Source organism: Ammospiza nelsoni, chromosome 8, assembly GCF_027579445.1.
Source record: "Ammospiza nelsoni isolate bAmmNel1 chromosome 8, bAmmNel1.pri, whole genome shotgun sequence".
Taxonomy (NCBI): domain Eukaryota; kingdom Metazoa; phylum Chordata; class Aves; order Passeriformes; family Passerellidae; genus Ammospiza; species Ammospiza nelsoni.
Genome location: NC_080640.1, coordinates 23,826,561 through 23,847,178, shown reverse-complemented (window position 1 = coordinate 23,847,178; position 20,618 = coordinate 23,826,561). Strand labels below are relative to the sequence as shown.

The 20,618-nt window shown below is 41.5% G+C and overlaps 1 protein-coding gene across 1 annotated transcript in view; it reads right to left on the bottom strand.

Moving 5' to 3' along the window:
- Window positions 1-20,618, bottom strand: part of ZMIZ1 (zinc finger MIZ-type containing 1) — a 337,453-nt gene that overhangs the window by 139,104 nt on the left and 177,731 nt on the right. The window contains exon 4 of the mRNA XM_059476742.1: window positions 16,101-16,210. Coding sequence (XP_059332725.1) covers window positions 16,101-16,160 — 60 coding nt within the window. The 5' untranslated portion in view covers window positions 16,161-16,210. The remainder of the gene's footprint in view (window positions 1-16,100; window positions 16,211-20,618) is intronic.

The following is a 20,618-nucleotide window of genomic DNA, read 5'->3' as shown; positions in this document are numbered from 1 at the left end:
ATGCTTCCACATGCACAGAAGGCAGGCAGACATTTCAGAGGGGAATCCTACCTCTCCTGAAGAGGGTGGCAGGATTTTGAAAGGGGAAAAAAAATAAATCTGATTTTGTTTTGAAATTTGCATCAGCAACGGATTTTTTATTCTTGACTACCACATTAATTTCTGCCTTATTACTGAACAATAGGAAGTCCTGATTTTAGAGTCACTTAGTAAACTTACCTATACTATTGTTCACACTGTCATCCCTCACTGTCTACATTGCCAAAGTATTCCAAAATTTTAGCTGAAGGAGAGGGATGGCACAGAAAAGAAGGAATTCAATTTACAACAGTGATATTGTTACTAAATTCTCCAGTTCTGGTGACAGCAGATGCGTCAGTGAAAACTCCAGAAACAACAAGAATAAAGAGCATTTAGGAATTGTTGGGTTTTTTTAAGTAGTGGGTTTTATAATTCTTGGAATTGCTGAGAAAAATATGAAAATGATATGAGTGTTTTATCTGGGAGGCACAAATCTCAGGGGCATAATTTTTAAAATATATCACTACTTTTAAATCAGTTGCATAATTTGGGAAAACATGAATGCTAATCTCTAAGCATCTGGATCAACTATAATGTTCACAACCTATTTTTTCTCCCTTCATCCCCTCATGCCTGAGTAGCTGCATATATTAACATCATGACAAATGAAGGGGAAAAAAAAATTCCTGCTATGGCAGGTTTTCAGGAGTTCCCAGTCTGTGAGCTTTTGGACCACATTCCATTAGATAATTCTTATTCAATGAACGCTCTTGGTCAGAAGCCTTGTTCTAACAAGGGATGACTGACATGCAGGGCATGGATTGTTAAAACAATAGCAGAATTTGAAAAAGCAGACAGGCATTGTGCAAAGTGGGTTTCTACCTCTGCTCTACCAACAGGGGTACAGCTCACACTAACAACCAGTGAGAGCTTTACCTAGGCTGTGTTTCAGAATTACATCTCTGGCTGATCATATAATTATTGGTGGAGGAGTCAAATGAATGTGTATACAGATGAAAGGCAAGAATCCAAGTGAGTACATGTAAGAAGCCATATTGTAAGGCTTCGTGTAAAAAACCCATAAACAGAGCCAGTAGTTTGGGTTATGAATCTTCCAAGTAAAAGGGGAAAGGATTCCTTTTTGAACTCTTCACTTAAACCACCAGAGAAGTGACTGCCTGACACCAAATCTCTGAGTGAATACAGCTCCTTCCACAGGCCGCTTTGATCTGCAGGGGAAACAGAAGTTGCTTCAAACCTCTCTACAACAGCATGTGTAAGCTCTGCTAATATCAAATACACTATTTCCAGAAGGCAAGAGAGGCACATGAGCTGGTGAACAAAGTGCTGAATGCCTACTGTACTGATAGGACTTAGGTCACAGATCTCTCAGAAGGGAAAAAATAACCCCAACCAAAACCACAGAAACAACATAAAGAACAATTCACTGAAACCTATGCAATTTTGTATGTGAAATAGTTTTTAGTAACTCTTCTCTCCTTGTGGGAAAGGAAATGAATTGAGAGCCACTAATCAAAAACCCAAGTAAGAGCTACATGATATTTATTCCCACCAGCGTTGCTGCTTGCCAGACACACACATCATCTGCTAAAGCTTACAATGAAATTCACCATTGAGAAACACACTGTACCTGAGTGAGAACAATTTTTTTAGATACAGGCTAACAGATAGAAAGCAGGGCACACCCTTATCCACATGCTGTATTTTCAGTGTAGCACCACATAAGGGTTATTTGTACTTATCATAACACCACTGAAAAGCAGTATTTTTTCCCTAAAGTTTCAACATGTACTAAACTTGCACTTTGCTATGGCAGAAAAGGCTACTTTTACTTGCCTGTGCCAAGGTAGTTGTGACCTCAATGACTTGGTTTTAACTGTTTGTTCTGCAACCCTCCAGCAAGTTACTTCACTGCATCAGAACTCATCCCTGAGGACACTATCAGAACCCACATAAATACAGAGGGGATACTGAATCCTGACTTCCTAAATGCAACTGCCCCACTGAAACTTGGTTAGAAACTCACTGGGCAAGATCATCAATTCTGTTAGTTCCATCATAGACTAAAATCTCCAAACAAAACACAGGAAAAAGTCAGAATACCAGTGGGTCCTGCCTCTGTGCAGTGGATTTGAGTAGTTTATGGGATGAGATAAAAGCTGGTCCTGAGGACATTTCTTGCAATGTTGCACAGAATTCTGTCTGGAACATATTTCTCACAGATTTCTGACTTTCTAAATAATTTTAAATTGAGGTTCTCCTCCAGTTTTTCACATTTAAAGGCTAAGGCTACTTTTGTAGAAAACAAACAGAATATCCAGTACGAACCAAAGCATGAAGGCAGGTGCAATTCCTTCCCTCAGTTACATAAGAAAACATTCCAAATGCCTGCTGTGATTTTTATTTATTGACAACTTAAACACTGTATGTGGAGCAAAAAGCTCCAATGTCATTCACATCCTCACAACAAAAAGCCTGCCTGAGAAGAATTTTATATCTGCCATACTCATCGAGCAGGAAATAAAGAGATATTCTCAGTTCTCAATCCAAGAACAGAAGTACAAACCAAAGCTTATGCCAGATTCATCCATCAGCTTTGTTGTGAAGCATTTTACATGCATGGCTCTATCCTCTTCAACTGAAATTATTGGCAGCATTCTGAAGAAGCAAGGCATATATCTGAGGAGTCTTGTCTGAAACTGTGCTTCTTGTAAACAAGGGAAAAAAATCCACCTCTTTAGGAGCTGGTTTAGACAAACGTGACAATGAACCAGATCTGGATAAAACACATCTTGGGGTATCTTCAAAGCTGCTAGTGAAGGGCCACCTAACAGCACCATGCTTGCAAGCAATGATGTTTTCAGCAAGTGGAAAGGGTTTGTATGAATAAAATCTGAAGCAAAAAATGAACAAAGCCAATGAACTGAATGAAACAGTTATTTACCAGATTGCTTTCAGTATTATTTGCTTTTCAGAAAACTATTAGTGAAACATGACAATTTCTATAATTGAAAAAACTTAGAAGATTTTCAGTCTAATCATTTATAATACCCCAAATCTAATATTCTCTTAGCCTGAATAGAACAGAAATCACAGGAATACTTGATGCATATCATTATTGTGGGGATCACCAGGTGATGCTCTGAAGAGAGAGTCTGAGTCTCAGAGTCATATTTGATCTTGCAAGGGATCTCTTGCTCTTTGTAGCTACTCAATTAACAGTCTGGTGTAGGGGGATAGAGAGAACAGCAGAAGACTTTGCTATCCATTTTACTATCTCCAAAGAAGAGTGAACTGTACCAGCAAAGCCCTTTTCTGAGGATTGCTGACATTAGAGCTGGATTCCAGGGAAGATGGGAACATCTAGTGCTGCTCGTGATCACCTCTGGCTTAAACGCTCTATTTACCTAAAGAACAGAGCACCTTTGTAAATTTGTGTGGACATACAGGCAGAGGATGCAGGTACAGCAGGATCCAAGTTCACCAGATTCCACTGCAACTGTCTGTGTGCCCACTCCATGGTTTACAGCTCTGTCATCTCCTGGGGTGAGGGCAACAATGCCAGTGTTTAGAGTTACATACAACAGCTGACATGTGGCAATTTTTGGTCCCAACGTTTCAGAACACAGCCACCCATTGAAATTGTTACTCCCTTCCAATCAAACAGTGATCAGAAAGTCTTGATATACACTAAAAACTCTGCAATGGGCACAAAAATATAAGCTTCATTTCACATGTGAATTCAGGCCCTTATGAGTTAAAAAGGTATATATAATAAAGATCTTATTATATAGAAGGATACTAAAGCTTTAGAAGGATACTAAAGCACAACTGAGTACTCTCTGGGTGGGTGAAAAGTGGGTGAAAGCATTTCCTGCAACCCAAGATTCAATATGATTTTGGAGACTGAAACCAATTACCCACATTGAAACATGGCAATGATGGCCTTATCTTCTCTAAATATAGAAGACTACAACCCTTCTCTACACTTGTGTACCTTAGAACAGTCTAGTAAGCAATGCAAGAATATCAGTCAAAATTAAGAACAATTACAGAGGTTTAATATTATCTCACATCAAGAAATGCTAATGTGATGGCAATGGTATGGAAAATGAATCATTTAAACATGAAATCCATATGTTCCTCTTTGCTGCTATAGAAAAAAAATGTTGAATTTCAATTTACAAATGACATCTCTAGAGGAGAGTTTTTTCCCTCTTTTCTGTGGAACACATCAGACTGAAGGCAGAGACCTAATTTGCCACAATTTAACCTATTCAAAATGAGATGTCATGCAGTAAGTTTTTGAGCAGCAAACTGTTTAACTATGCTAAACAAGTTATTGCATTTATTTATGTGATGTCGCAGCAAATTATGAAGGCCGACTCAAGTTGTCTGTTTGTTTTGCCGAGTTACGTCTGCTCTGTGTCTCACTCCTTGATTTAATTGAACTGCTGAAGATAATATAACTTATCACACAGACATTATGCCATGTTGTAGATTCTAGGTTAATTAACAGTAGCCTACAGTCACTGAATTTCTCACATGGTTAGCCACTTGGACCTGTCTACTGTCTAGCTTCACTAATCAACGAGTCTGGGAATTTTACATCAGCGGCACAAAACACTGGCAACACAGGGAGCTTTTCAGTGCACAGAAAAAGAGAGCACAGAGAGATGTAGGTAGCCTTTTCTTTGCTCTGAAATTAACCCTTTCCTGCACACCATGTGGCAAGACTGCACGCTTGGCAAACATTCTGGTCCATCAGCTGGGGAGAGTGAATCCAGGAGGCAGCTGTTCTCCTGCAGGACAGAAACTCTGGGCAGCTGTTCCACAAGCACTGGGGGCTGCCAGCCCTGGAAAGCTCCTGCCTCCCTCTGCCTTCTTCCCTGCCCAGCGCAGGAGGACACAGGCCTGCCTGCGTGGTGAATTAGCCCCATTCTGCACTAACAATCTGAGCTGCCCTGGCCCTCCAGGATGGCAGGCAGGGCAGGTCCTTGAACCTTAGCCCCAGCAGGGGAGGCAGCAGCAGTGTGAGATAATATTAAACCTCCAGGGGAAGCCCTTCAGGAGCCCATGGGAATGAGCACGTGTTACAGCACAGCATTTTTCCATACCAACACTAGTCTGAAGCTGACCTAAATCCTAGGACACATTTGTTGGTGATGCTTAGTCTTATGGCAGGTTGTTGCTGTGAGCTTCCTTGCCCAAACATGCACTTCCAGCATTCTCAGTGCCTCAGACCACACTTGCTGTTCTGACTGTGATCTAACCTCCCAAATGCAGACTTTCAGTCACCACTCACAGTGAGATCCCTTATGTGGCCACACAATCATTAGAGCTGACTCAAAGAAAGTGGCAGCAAACAAAAGGTAGGGCTGGGAAGGTACCAAGACTCCGCTCTCAGCAGCAGCTTTGGATTAAACGCATGGCGAAACTTCTCCCAAAGGTGGAGCTGTATCATCAATGTAAGAGGATGACATAGTTAAGTTCACATCATAAACACTCCTCCTGCCTCACAACACCCTCCTTAAAAAAAAAAATAACTGTACTTTTAATAATTTCAAGCCAGATAAATATTTTGTTATTAATATTCCTCATTATTTTACATAAACATAATGCATGCAAAGAAAGGTGCCAAAAGGAAACGGATTTTTAGTGTTCTGATACTGTGCATATTTACTCTTGAGGTAATGCTGAGACTTCAGTCAAGTTTAGACAACAGGTTCATCTCTATGCTCTCAAAACTTTCCAACAGGTCAAGAATTCCAAGGTATATAAAACCCAGCATAAAGCCCATCTCTTCCAGATGATGAGGCCAGATACTCTATATGACATAAATTTTGTATACATTTGAAATGCCTGCGTACAACTCTGAGGTTCACATGAACTGCTTGCTATTTTCAGCTGCAAGCATGCAGGTTTTCAAGCCTTTCTTGACAACAGTGGAAATTAAAAATCTCATATGGTTGTAATTCTATGAATTTAATAACAAAACCAGAAAAGCATCTATCAAAATTGATATATAAAAGTAGGTATACTCAAAACTATAAATACAGGACCTATAATTCCTTTGGAGCTAAACTGATTGATAATGTGTGGTGAAGGAGCTGACTTGCTTCCCTTGTGGTGATGGAGCTGATTCCATGTCTACAGTACTTTTCTAACTCTGGTGTTACAAAAGAGTATGGTGTATCTCCGGAGTATCTCACTCTGACCCTTGAGCTGGGATTTGGTGGCCAGGTGCTTTGGCAGATTCTGCCAGGCAATTCAGACTACATTTTGTCCATTTTAATGCTCCATCCAGACATGTCATGTGTAATGAAAGTGCACTAATGTGCTGAAGAGGGGTCAATAGGGGAGTAGGGAAGAGCAGCACCTGGAAGAGAAAGGGCAGAGAGAACTGGCAGAGGTTACATGCCCTTCAACTGAAACCACTGGGAGCAGAACCACTGTGCTCCTGCTCGTGGGGCAAAGGGCACTCAGCTCCCAAAGGAAAACCAATCACCTCTCAGGACTGTAAATAGGATTCCTGCTCAGACACCCTGGACAGAGCACAACCACAGGGACACAGAGCTGGTCTCTCTGTTACTCAGTGCACAGGTAACTGCTGCCAGACCTGAATTTGATGGCTCACTCAGTGCCATGAGACCTGCAAATCAGTGAGAGCCATTTGCTTTAATACATTGATTGAGCCCTTATTACTCCAAACCCTGAGCAAGCTCTGTGAATGAGCCCAACCATGAGCCTGTCTCCCCTCCTACGCAAAGGCCTCTGCTTCAGATCCCCATCCACCACTGGCTGCCAGAAAGCTCAGGTACAGACACAGGACAACACTACCCAAGACATGACCTGAAAGAGGTGGTTTCTCCATCTTTGTTTTTTTTACTGTCAATAGTGATTATGCACACCTTGCCCTATCCATAAGCAGCCATACTCAATATATTAAAAACTCATCTGCAATCAATATTCAAAACAAATGGTCTTTTTCATGAGGATAGAGGGGAGAATTGAGCTCTTCACTGTCTTTTGGGAGTGTGATTTTTGTTTATCTGGATATGAGTATAGATAGTTCAATTCTCTACAGTCCTTTTCAATACCAAAGACTGTTTTATTTTGCAAAAAATTAAAAGGCTCAAGCTGTGCACTTTGCATTCAGATAATCCCCCCTCCCAATTTTGTGTTTGTGAGATTGAGAGATCCCTAATTAATAGAATTATCTTGCACTTACATGGCTCGTTCCATTGGAGGCTTTATAAATATTTTATTAGGCTCACATTTTGAGAGGCACTAGATATACTAAGAGAGAGATTAAGACCATGTTAGCCATTCCTACTTATGAAAAACAGAACAGAGTCACCTTTGCCCCCTTTGTCCTTTGCAACTTCTTTTTCAAAACTAAACACATAGTGAGCAATGACCAGCACCTCTATCAGATGTTTTAACATCAAGAAATTACTCTGCAAGACCACATGCTAAACAAATGAGAAAACGAAGAAATAAAAAATATGAGCATCACTGAACTGAAAAAACCCCAAGCTGTTCAGTTGTGAACTGTAAGGAAACAAAATCTATATTGATGCAGATTTTAATTGATGCTTCTCTGATACACTTAGTATAAAGTGTGTGTATAATTCAGTACTGATTGCAGAAAAGGTGAATACCTGGTAATTGAGCAATCCTGTTCTGCTGCCTGGATCTCCTGTACCATGAGTTTTGTGAGGATGACTGCACACCTATATGCATGTGCTGGAGCAAAGGAAGGATACTGCAACCTTGGCTTGTCAATTAGTTTTACACAAGGGTAAGGAATGGACTTAACATCTGAGCCTCAAGAACTATACACAGAAGCCAGAAGAGTTGAAACAAGAATCATTCCTTAGCTGCTGATCAGAACTGCAACATTGTCTTCCTTTCAATCTATGTAACTGCACTGTATTTATGATATACTTTGGTAAAACTTTATGTTAAGTAAGGGAACATGCAGCAAATTAAACTCCTTTAGTCACAACCTACTGTTCCACCCACCCTCCCCTGCTCAGCAGGAAACTGTTTCTTGGGGGCCTAAAGGCTGTGATCAGATGTGACTCAAGATGGAAATGGGGCAGACTAATGGCAGTATGTCTTCATGTTCATCTCCTGATTGCTGGTGCAGGCTTTGCACCTTCCTTACCCCCAGCACCTGCACTACTATCATGTCAGCTGAAAGCAGTGGAAATAGTATGGTTTACAAAGATTCCACATCATCAGAGGGGTCAGAAGTATTTTCCTGAAGCACTCACAAACTGATTTTATAGGATAAAAGTCACAAGACAAAGGTACAACTGTTTGCTCTTTCTCCAAGGCCATGCTCAGTCATGCGAGGCTCCAGTCTCTTTTTAGATTTGTAATTACAGCTCAACAGAATTATGAAATCAGTTTGCCTAACCAGTTCACTTGCTCTTCTTGGCAAATGAAACAACCCATTTTCCATTAGTATCTCCCTATTACACCGTGCCAGCATGAGATGTCTCTCTGTGTGACTACAGCAACAACCCTCAGGCTTCTGCAGCCTTAGCAGCATTCCACTTCACTCCAGCAGGCATTGCAATGATACAAGAGCTTTCTTCTCAAACTTCCTTGTGATTTTCAGTCAGTAGTTTCAGTCCTAAATAAATATCTCAAAGTATCAAAGAGCTAATTTTCACCAAGCAGCGGCCATACTTTTTCTGTTACAATAGCACTGCACTATTAGAATAATGTTTCATTATTACAATAATATTTACATAAATTTGTAATGGCTTTTATTGATAAAAATAGGCTTATTTGTTCTAGACTTGCTTACCTGCTGCAAGGTAAAAACATTTACTTTCATAATGTGTTTTAGTAGAAGATGAGATGAAGGACTCGGCAAAGTGGGATGTCTACATAAATACTTCTGAGTTGTAAACCATCTAATAATTTTAGGTACATATCACCTCATGAAAAGTTTGGGTCAGTGGTTTCCTTTCATGCAGTTCTTACCTTACCAAGGTGTTTCAAGGACATTAAAGAAGTATTACATCATCCCTTTACTGGAAAATTATTGTCAATAGTGCCTTCTTTAAAAACAAGTAACACCATCTAAAAGTATAAAGTGAGTTGATGGCAAGGGGGGAAAAAAAAGCACCAACTCCTCTGATATATGTACTGAATCAAATTTTAAAAATTAATTAATATAGATACATTTATTAATTTTCTAAATTTCAGAAGAATAAATTCACTGATTTTGAAAAATATCTGCTTGTCTTCAGTATATCCTGTTGAACAGCAGCACATTTGTTGGACATACTTTGCAATTCATTTTTTTTACTCATTTGAGTAATTTACTTACTTACAGAGCTTTTTATAGCACTTTTAATCAACTGATTTAATCTTTATTATTTTAATCTCTTAATCTATGCAGAGATAAAATCTCAAGGTGACTACACAAACTGCTACCATGTGGAAGATGTAAAATTCTCATGACATATTCTCACAGGTCCTACCAGCGAGCAAGGCATTACTGAGATATTTGCAAATCAAAAGGAAAAATGCTTCCCCAGACAGTTTTTCAATTACAAAACTGCCCACAGCACCTGCTGTGTGACCTGCCCACATACAACGTGTTACTGCACAGAGGCAAGAAGGAGTGAACACCACCAGAGAAAAGACTTTTCCTTCAGGAGATGATGGCAGAGGTCTGCACAGCTGAAGGCTCTTGGTATTAACAGCACTTTGGCCACTATAACTCATTTGAAAACACCTGCTTTATAAATGATAAAAAACTTACCTGCAAACTAAGGCATACCTCTATGGATTTGCTGTTGCACACAATAGCAGCAACTCAAACAGCAAGTATGTTAGAAGGAAGATCCAGAAATGGCAGGACAGAAGTCAGAGATATCACCAGCTGTGTCACACTTTCACTGCAGAGCTTGACCCAGCTGCTGACAAAAAGGACTTCCTATGCTCATCTGACACCAAGGTGACATGGACTCCACTTACAGAATTTTCAAATATTCATCCTTATTTGTCCAAAGAATTTTAAACCACAGGCCAGATAATTTGTTGCACAGGAAAGAATTAAATTATAGTAAATTCTATGGGTCGTGGAGGTTTTCTGCCTGAGTTTAAAATGTGCACTTTCCATGTTGAAATGGAAATCCTAAGGATACTAACACAACTAATATTAAGAGTAATAACACCCCAGCCCGCAAGGACAGGTGCTGCAGTAAAGCAGCAGAACTGGGAATGGGCAAAGTGAAGCTGCCACAGTTTTACCAATCCATCTCACAACATGATGGGTTATGTTCCACCCACTGGAGCCCTGTCAGATAAACAAACCAGCCAAATACTGCAAACAAGAAGGTGCTCTCTTTCCCCTCCCCACCAGAAGTGCTTCCAGCAAATTGCCTCTTTGCTCCTTCCCTTGCAGCTTCCCTACCAGGATGCAGGATCTAATGAGCAGGAATGTTGACTGACAAGTCTCTAAATGGACTAGAGGAGCCAGGAAAGCTGGTCTGCTGTCAGTTTTTCCTAAACGTACTTTAGTCTAGCAGAGGAATATTCCAACAGACTGAGCACAAAAGCAGACAAAGAACTTGTGGCTATAGGCCTCAGAAAAATAGATACAAAAAATGTAGCTACTAACATAATACTGATGGACCATTCAACCAATAAACTGTAAAACTTGAGCCCCATCAAATGTCTTTTTAAGGAAAAGGTCTTTTTCCCCTTTAGCCTTGTTATTTCACATTTAGCTGCTAAAACGTCTGTAACACTTATATAGAATACAAAAAACCAGTATATTCTAAATAAATGCACTCTTCATAAGAATACTTCTAATTTTCAAAGTTCTTCAAGAATGAAATTTATATGAAACTACTGTGGGCAATTTTGTAAGCACATGCAAATGAAAAGAAATGGGAAGCATTTTTCCTTTTATTAAAATCTTTTCAGCTGTAATTTCATACCAGTCCTTGGTAGCCAGTCCAAAATATACTAAAAATGACATGTTTAGGACTGCTTAGCATTTACATGAGTTTGCAACAACAACATTGAAGAGCAGAAGAATTAGTTCAAACACTTCAGCGCTTAAAAACAGTTATGTAAATATACAAAGAATTCTATTTTCTTCTGAATTGCAAGCTACCAAAAACCTAGCTGCTGAGTGATGAAAGAAATGGGCTTGCTTGTTTCCAATCTGAGCAAGAAAATATCAACACAAACACACAGCAATTACAACTTTTAGCATATCTCTCTGAATGGCTGGGTAGGCACTAAAAAGCATTGCTAGGCAGCAATTCACAAGCCTTCTGGAAGGAAAGAGGGGAGAAATGCTAATGGCTTTCTGGAAATCAGCTGTGTGACGTGTGTCTCCAATTACGTGGTGCTCCTGCACCATTTGATGATACAGCTCAGTGTGCCCTGATGTACCATGACACAAGCAGCAAAACCAGCCTTCCCTGTTCCCACCATGATCTAATACTTTTGACACCAGAGAGCCTTTTCACACTTCTCCTTAACCTGTTACTAACATTTCAGCACAGCTTTAGAACAGAGCCTAACAGCCGTACCCAGCACAGTGGGAAGATATCACACACCCTTTCTGAAAGGGGAGACTTCCTCATAATTTCAATATAGAAAGGGGTTTTTTCATCTACTTCTTTGCAAGAATTTCAGAAGAAACATACAGAAACCTTACAAAACTGACTGACAGCAAACAGAGACACAAAGGGTAGAAGTCTCTAGATTCATTATAGCTCCAAGTTTTTCAAGTAGACCCATTAGAGTAAGAGTAGAGAGATGTTACCCAACCCACTGATTTTGCCTGGTATTTGCTTCTATCACCTAACAAATGCAAGGGGCAGCATCTCGTTAAAGCCACACATCTGGACTGCTCTGAAGAATGCTTTGAGAAACCCAGTCAATTCTTTTTGGGATTTTCTATGCAGCAGGAGCCAAGCTGGCTCCTTCAGAGGACTGTGCCTGGGCAGCAAGGCAGCTCTCAAATTCAGCTCCATGCCTGCCTGAACCAGCTCCTGCTGCCCCACAGCTTCATGGACATTGTGCCAGAGCCACCTGAGCCATGAGCAGATAAACAGATTATTACTGCAGCCTCAAATATGGCAGGGAATTCTCAGGGGCCATCAGACCTTTGCTCTGCACAAAAGTAATTCTGTGGTTTTGTTTGCATGGACAAAGACTTAAAGAAAAAAGCCTGAAGATCCAGCTTCCTCCAGTGTACCCTGAAGAGCCTCCTGTGTCATGGCAAACTAATTGCATGTGTTAAGGAAAGCCTGTTACTTTGGCTTTTTCCACTGTACATCAAAAAAGCTATGTTTGATTTTAAAGCACACACACTTACAAATACTAAGGGAATCAGCAACAAAGAGACCACACAAGCTGTTCCAGCCTTGCACAGAAGTCTGGGGTTTTTTTAAGCATAAATACACAGCCACCTCTTCAGTTTGCCCTTTCATCTTTTCTGAAACACTTCTTAACACACACTTCATTTCCTAACTAGCTGATCATATACAAGTTTTGGGTTTGTAGCTTTAAAGCACTAAAAAAGATGAAGGTAAAACACAACCTTGATCCTGGAACAGAAGTCAGCAAGGATATTGTGGGTGTCTCAAGTCACAGAGCTGGGAAGAAAGAAGCCTGTCCTGACCCTGTGCTGAAACCTGATCTAGTTAAAGAGGCACATGGATTACCATTTATAGCATTTCTCAGGGGCTGGAGTGAGGGGCAAGGAGGGCTGCAGACAGCTCTCAGTCTGGCTGCAGGAGGCACTGGCTGCCAGCAGGGTTATAAAACTTGCAGATGCTGGGCGCCAAGGAAGGGTGGCTTTCCTTCTCCCCCTGCTGCAGTGCACCCTCCACACCACGGCTGTGTCAACCACCCCAAAAGCACATGTGTGCTCAGGGGAACAGCAGCACTGTTTGTTCACAGTCTGGGAAAAGGGAGAGACCAGAAGAAAAGGCAAACATATTTTTGTCTGCCCCTGCAGATAATTTTTAGGGCCATGCAAGGAAGGGCTTTGCTCCCAAACTCAACATGCACAGGGCAGTGTGCCGTCCAGCTCTCAATGGGTGAACTGGAAATGACTCTTTCTAGTATTAGCCAGCTAATGGCCTCTCTCAAAGAACAAGGTAAATGTCCTCAAGCTGGAAATTTATGACCCTGTGACAGAGAGCTGAGTGTCTTCCAAAAAGAGACAGAAACTAACTGCCTTTCTCCACTACAGCAAAGATAACAGCACAAAATTCTGAAACTATGAAAAAGCAAACAGCAGTTTTGATGCTACTTTCATCAACAAAACAAATTATTTAAAAAAAAAAAAAAACAGTCATTCCTCTCCAACAAAACTACCAGTAGTGCCACTTGCACAAAAAAAAAAGCTTTCTGAGACATATTTTCAGTGTTCAGCCACTGTCTTAATTAACTACAGATTGTCATGAGTTGAAAACAAGAGCTCTCCCCTTCTCTTTTTTTTTTGAGGATAAACAGAATGGGGGAACCATGAATTCACAAGCATTCCCAAGCAGGACAGCTCCTTTACAGGCATCCTTTGACCTCTGATACAAACACGCTCCTGGTCTACCCCAAGCTTTCTTCCAGGATCAAAGAAAACAGAGAGTGCTTCACAAATTCTGGGCAGCCTGACCTTCCTCCCTTCCCCCAGCCTTCATCACTGAAGAAATATCCAAGCTGCATATGCAAAACAGCACTATGTATAAATGAAGTTAGTGGTTTAACTGACAGAGTACCCATTACATAGGCAAAATTATGTCTTTAAAACTTTAAGAAGTGTAATTTGATATTCTCTTATCTAATTAAAATAATATAAATTATGCACAGAAACTGACAGCTCTAGAAAAAGGAGCTGAGCAGCATCCTCCATTTGTCTCCACTTGATGTAAAGGTCTGTTCTTACAGCTAGAAGGTTAAATTGTTCTGCAATTTAACCTTCATTCTTCATCCTATGGGCTAGGAGGGCCAAAAAGGACATCAATTTGTACCAGTCAAGAGCATGTTTTTTCTGAACCAGATAGTCGTTCATAAGAAACTGGGATGAAATCCTCAAATTCATATTTTCCTCAGGCCTCTGAAGGGCCATTAGATGCATTAACTTTCACTGCAGAGTGATGAAAGAGAGACACCACAGAGCGAGGATGGATTACCACCAGCAATTCTGCAGGAAAAGATTCCTGTTTTCTGCTCCTTGACCTATGAACCAGCTTTGTTTGATTCATTCTGAAACCCTCTCTTATAAAGGAAATATGGAGAGAAAAACCATCTGGTTTAGGTGTGAGCTATAATCTTTTTCTGTATCACCTGCAAAACCCCACATATTCCTGCATTACAACACATTCTAGAAAATGTAAACTTCCATTAATATCTAGGAAAAGCTATAATAATATAATGATGGAGCTTGATGAAATAAGATGGACATATTCTTATAGAATCAAAGAATATATCAAATTGGAATGGACCTCTAAGTAATAATAAGGCCAACTTCCTGCTCCTTAGAGGACTACCTAAAATTAAATCATGTGACTAAGGGCATCATCTGGATGTTCCTTGAACTCTGACAGGCTTGGTGCTGTGACCCCTTCCATAGGTAGCCTGTTCCAGTAAGTGTCCATCCTCTCAGTGAAGAGCCTTTTCCTAATGCCCAGGCTGAACTTCCCCTGACACAGTGTCACTGCATTTTCCTGTGTCCTGTTGCTGCTCATCACAGAGAGATCAGCTCTTGCCCTTGGCTGCTTCTCTTGAGGAAGTTGTCCTTAAAGAAATAAATTTAAAAATCCAGAGCTACTCATCCAGTACCACCCCCACGCTTATCTTTTATCAGTTCCTTTGATTTAGGGTGCTTGTGTCTACAACACAAATCTATGAACAGAGAAATGCTGTGCTGCCTCAAGAAGCAATATGCATACGTCCTAGGGCACAAGTAGGCAGGCAGGTTTTTAACTTAGCTAACACAAATAAAAAACTAAAGCAGCAGGACTATGCTGTGACCCAATCTGACAAACAAAACTGCCCAGACAACAGTGAAAAAGATTTAGGAACATTATTTCATGGAATAACAGGTTTCTGTTTTTCCTATGTAATTCAGAAAATTTCAACCAGTCTGAAGAGATGAACTTTGGAGCTCATCTCCTGGATCCAGATGGGATCTTGAAAATATCTGTGTGCAACTTGCATTTATGCACCTGTTTGCTGCATGCATGCATTATTTTGTGATAAATACAGGAAACATCAACGTGAAAAAACATTTTCTTGCTCACCTCCTCTAAAAGGACCATTGCTATGAAAACTCTGTTAGGATTGTTGCATATGGATAAGAACATACATACACACTGCCTGCAACCCTAGAGAGCAAAGTTCACTGAGAAGAGTAAAGCAGGGAAAGACAGTCTCTGCCTCCCTGCCATTGCTCAGTTATAAAAGCATTTGCAGGCACAGTTACAGTGGGGAAATCTGTAAATGAGCCATAATTCACTGAAAGGCAGAGGCATGTGAAGAGCCCTTCATCTTCACAAACAGATGCTTCTGAAAATTTCACCTCGCAATCAGAAGTTTTTGCAATCTCCATGCAAACTGATTAGGCAGCACTCTGAGCACTTGGAGGCATGCCAACCATCCAAGTTCTGAGTCTCCAGGCGGTGCAGGTCTCAGGTCAGCCACTGGATTAAAATCAAAACTGGCCCATTGGAATTGTGGATTACTGTGCTCAGAGCACTAGAATGACAGCTGCCCGCTGTGACCCTCCAGGGCTGAGCTGGCAGGACGAGCACCACTCTGCTTCCAGCTGAGACAGATTTGTTGAGTCTCCAGGCTAAAGAGTTCTTAGAAAGGTGTACAGGAAAGTTTGGCTTTTGAGGTTAATACACCAGCTCTCACAGCAGATACTCTCTTCCATGAGATTAGTGTGCTTCATTCCTTCCCTCTGAAGGGCACTCCTTCAGCAACAGGACCCTGTAATGTGCAACAGCTGGCACACCACACCCAGCCCTCATTCAGCAGCAATGGCCTCCACCTTCACTCACCTGTTTTATGCACTGCAGCCGGTCATTGGTCTGCTGTATGTGCCTGTCCATAGAATTCATTTTGATTGTCTCCACTTTCTTCTACCTGAAAGCCATTAAAATCCCTCAATCTGCAAGACAAAAAGGACAATAAAGATCACTGAACATGGTCCATACGCTTCTGCCACCTGAGCAATTGAACAGAGATGCTTGCAAGAAACCCCTGAGCACATCGTGAGATAAAATAATAATAATCCAAATAACAATGAAAGCCTGGCTTTTGCAAGGACAAGGGCATGGGGATTCTTCCTAATCTTCCTCTAGGAGAAAATACCTCCCATAAATATTAAATGAATCAGACACAGCAGAGTATTACATGGCCAAAAATAGCACAAAATGTGTGTCCTGAAGAATCTGGATTTCTGCATTGAAAATAAAAGCAACAGATACATTTTGGACTCTCTTCTGACCAGCAAATCTATTTCATGAGCCCTTGAAATGGCCAAGATCACAGGGCAGGAAGGACTGGGATCCACAACACAGCCTAGACTTTAAGAAAGACAAATGTCCAGATGTACAACCTAGAATAAATCTATGGAATAGGCGTAATCTTCAGAGCAAAGGGCTGCACAGTTCCTGCCTTCTAGAAAAACTGTGTTCATTCATGTATCTATAGCTGAACAAACTACTTGTTACTTCTGGAAAAACATGGCCTGTGGTCTTTAGGTCCATCTCTTAACAATCAGTGCAATTTAAGGCAAATTAAACCTTCCTGTAACATTAAAGAAAACCTAGAAAATAAAAATTAAGGCTCAGAGTAGTGTTTGGAGTTCATGAGCAATGAGTGGGCACAGAAGTATATACCCAAATGCCACCACCAAACTATTTACACCAAACTTTATGGTAGCACAAGCAAGGTCCCATCTTGTACAGAAACCTCTCCCTCATGAACCTCTTCAGTGGCACTGAGTGGTTTGTTAATTTGGAGCACTGTTCATGACAAAACTTTTTCCACTCCCTCCACACACATAAGAGAGAGCAAATTTTTCAGATACTTGTCTGGTTAGAGAAGCTGACTGTTCACAACTTCTGGTGCACAACTCAACATCTCTTCAGTTAAACAATTCCAGCACTGTCCATACTCAACCCCCTTGAGGAGAAGAGGGTTCCCCGTGGTGGGAACTTTGATTACAGAGCTCTCACAATGAGACAGACCCCAGACCACAGATCTGCAGGCATCCCACACACCCAAACTGCTGGAGATTTCTGTACCTAGCTGATGATGTTCTTTCATGGTTCCTGCTGGATTAGACTCAGGGGAAGAAATCTTTCCTGCTAGACAACTAAATGAGGTCTTAGAACAGCAGCTCAAGCTCCCCACCTCCAAGCTCTAGACACGAGAGGGCTCAATAAAGCATTCCTGTCAATAAATTATAGTACTTATGAAACAGAAAAGCCAAGTATGCAAGTATTATCTTCTGATTATGCCACTGCCTTCTCAATAGCAAGTGCCATCCAATGGTCCTCTAGCAAATGTAAATTGATGTACTTTATTAAAAGCCAGTTACACAGTCTTATCTGCCTGTAGGACCCCCAAACAGACCTCAGCAGTCATCAAGTTTAATCTCTCAGTGGACAGCAGAGGTATTTATCAAGAGATAAGCTAGCCTAGACATGACAGTACTTCACCAGTGATCCATCTTACAAGCCAGGACACATTATCTGCATTTTAATTGAACATCAGCACAGATGGAGAAGGGTACACTGAAAACAAATACATATAGCACACAGACGTTTGTTGAAAAATTTGAAGACATGCAAACTGAGACACCTTTTTTTTTTTTTTTCAAGAAAGTCATGACATTTTTGAATTACACAATTTCATGTGTACACATGTAATGCCACTCCAGTTCACGGCCTTACAGTTAACCATACAGACAGTTAACCAACAGAGTTTGCTATCATGCCATCAGCTACCTGAGCCACCACTTTCTATAGTACTTGTCCAAATTGCCATTTCTCCCACATAGCAATGGGGCTTCTTCTCAAAGCCCAACGAGGCCCTTGGAGGCAGGACTGGGAGTGCAATCCCCTACTCTCCTACAGAGACAGGGCACACAAATTCTGTAACAATCTGATCAATTTCAGTCTCCAAACAGTTTTGGTTTAAAAAAACCAATGGCTCCAATAGAAAAGCTCTCTCTAACTTTCACCCTTCCCCTAGTGGGTAGAAGAATTTTCACCTCCATGCTCAATTCCACTTGTTCTCATGACATTAGCTCTATGGCCGAGTCTTTGCCCTGCCAGGCTCCCTCTGCCTCTTCTCCCTCCCAGCAGGGATGGACGATCACCCACCAGCCCCTCCAGCTGACAGTGTGCTACTTTCACAGCCCAATCTCATTTATTCTCTCCTGGTCAAGAGAAGACCCTCAGCCCACTACTCCCCTGCACAGCAAACATTTGCTGCATGAACCAAGCAGCCAGAATTGTACACATGGAGCCCCATCACACACAATGACACAACACTTGGTATTTGAAGTGCCCTGCCTCACTGCTGCAAGACTCTTCTTTATCTTGCTCTCAGACACATCATAAGAGCATCAAATAGAGTAATTTTTTTCAGTGAGCATACTGGCTCTAAGTAATTTCTGCTATAAAAAACGCAGAGCTTATTAGTGGGAAACCATTATTATCTGGAAATTACTCTTTCATGGGCCTCAGCAAGAATTAAAAGATTAAACATGGGAAGTGAAAATTATCATAGAGATCAGAAATTTCACCACAGCAGAATAAGCATTTTGACACCAGACCATTTTGGCTGGAAGAAAAATAACAGCAGAATTAAATTTCCAGTAACTATACCTACAACATGGGTATTGCTGTACTCTGGCCTCGTTCCCCACATCCAAGTCCTGAAATTTAAAAAAATACCCCTTTCTGTCGATCTCATCCTATTTTAAAAGCAGCAGCAAGATCACCTTAGTCGAAAATAACAGTACTTAAGATAGAGAAAGGCCGTCAGGGCTGAATAAGAACAGACTTCTATTCGGTTAAGTGCTGTGCACTTATCAGGTCACAAGTGAAAAGGACTTTGCAGGGTCCCTGGCTGGCCTGCGGTGGCCCTGCATTGGACAGCACGCTGAGATCCCGGCCTTCGAGCAGCTCAAGAGACAGCAGGGGATGTTGCTGATCAGGATTAAGGGTACTGGCAGAGGAGGACAGAGAAGGGAAATTTTCCTGGTGCTTTGTAACAAATCCCTTCTGTTTGGCGCACACATTAGCCAGAAAGGTTGTACACTACTGCTTTACATGCTAACCCCATCCAAAAGGATAAACAAAAAAAGAAGTGTTCCCAGCACCTTCTGGTAATTCAACAATAAAAAGCCCCATTCTTCTTTCTTTTCTGAGGCAAAGACCCAGTCTCTCTCTCTCTTAAAAAGAAAAAAAAAGGTGAATTATTCTTCATTTTTCCCTCCCTCTAGCATTGAGATTTTATAGCCCTAGGCAGTAATTAAAGAGGCCTCATCTACATATTTATGATGTCTCAAAAATGGAGAATGCATTTTTTAAAGGAACAGATGTATCGACCTGTTAGTCTTTTTTTTTTAACCCTAAACATACTGAATCTTTTAAACCATTACTACAAAACCCTCTTCCACATTGAAAAGCAAAAGAAATTTTTCACTGGCTCCGTGAAAGAGAATTTCACGAGATTCTACTACACTCTGTGTTGGGTGACAGCTCGGGTTAGGAGACTGCAATTATTATATCAGAAATGGAACTTCCGAGCAACACAATTAAGAAAACAACTCAGTAAAACATGGTCCCCACCAGTTCCTAAGGCAGCCTGAACAGCCTCCTAGAGAGGGAGAAAAAAATTAAGCCAAACATTTCATCACTACTTCAAACATTCTAATATCCTTCAGTGTTTGGAAAGTTAGTGTGGATTTAGTTAGTTAGCGTGGATTGTGCTCTGGGCTGAGCTCTCCTCATGGCCAGATCTGCCATCCACAGTGAGAACTCTGTCCCCGTGGGACCAATGGACCAGGGAAATCTGCTGCTCTGCGGCCAAGGGAGACCTGAGCCATCACTGGAACAGGCCCAGCCTTGTCCCTGAGTCTAGAGAGACTTCACATGGTGCCTGTGCTCTTGCTCCCCCAGGCTGCCCACCCTCACTGCCGGGCAGAGATGGAGCTGGAGTGGTGCTCACTGGAACATCAGCCGCTGCCCAGCCCCAAGCACTGCCACCCACCCCCTGCCCTGCAACAGGGCGCCATTCCTCCAGAAACCAGGTTTATAGCAAATAATCTTCCCACCACAAACCCATTCTGGGGGCAGGGGAGGAAAGGCAGCCCTTCCCCGGCAGCAGGGGATGCCGCTGTGAGCAGCACTCGAGGCCAGCAGCACAGCCTCACGCCAGGTCTCCATTTCCACAGGGGACCAGCCACCCTGCGGGGGCTGCACCACACAAGATCTAATCGGGAGGCACTTCGGACCACTCAAGGCAAGAAGGCCATAAATTAAAAGACACGGGAAATA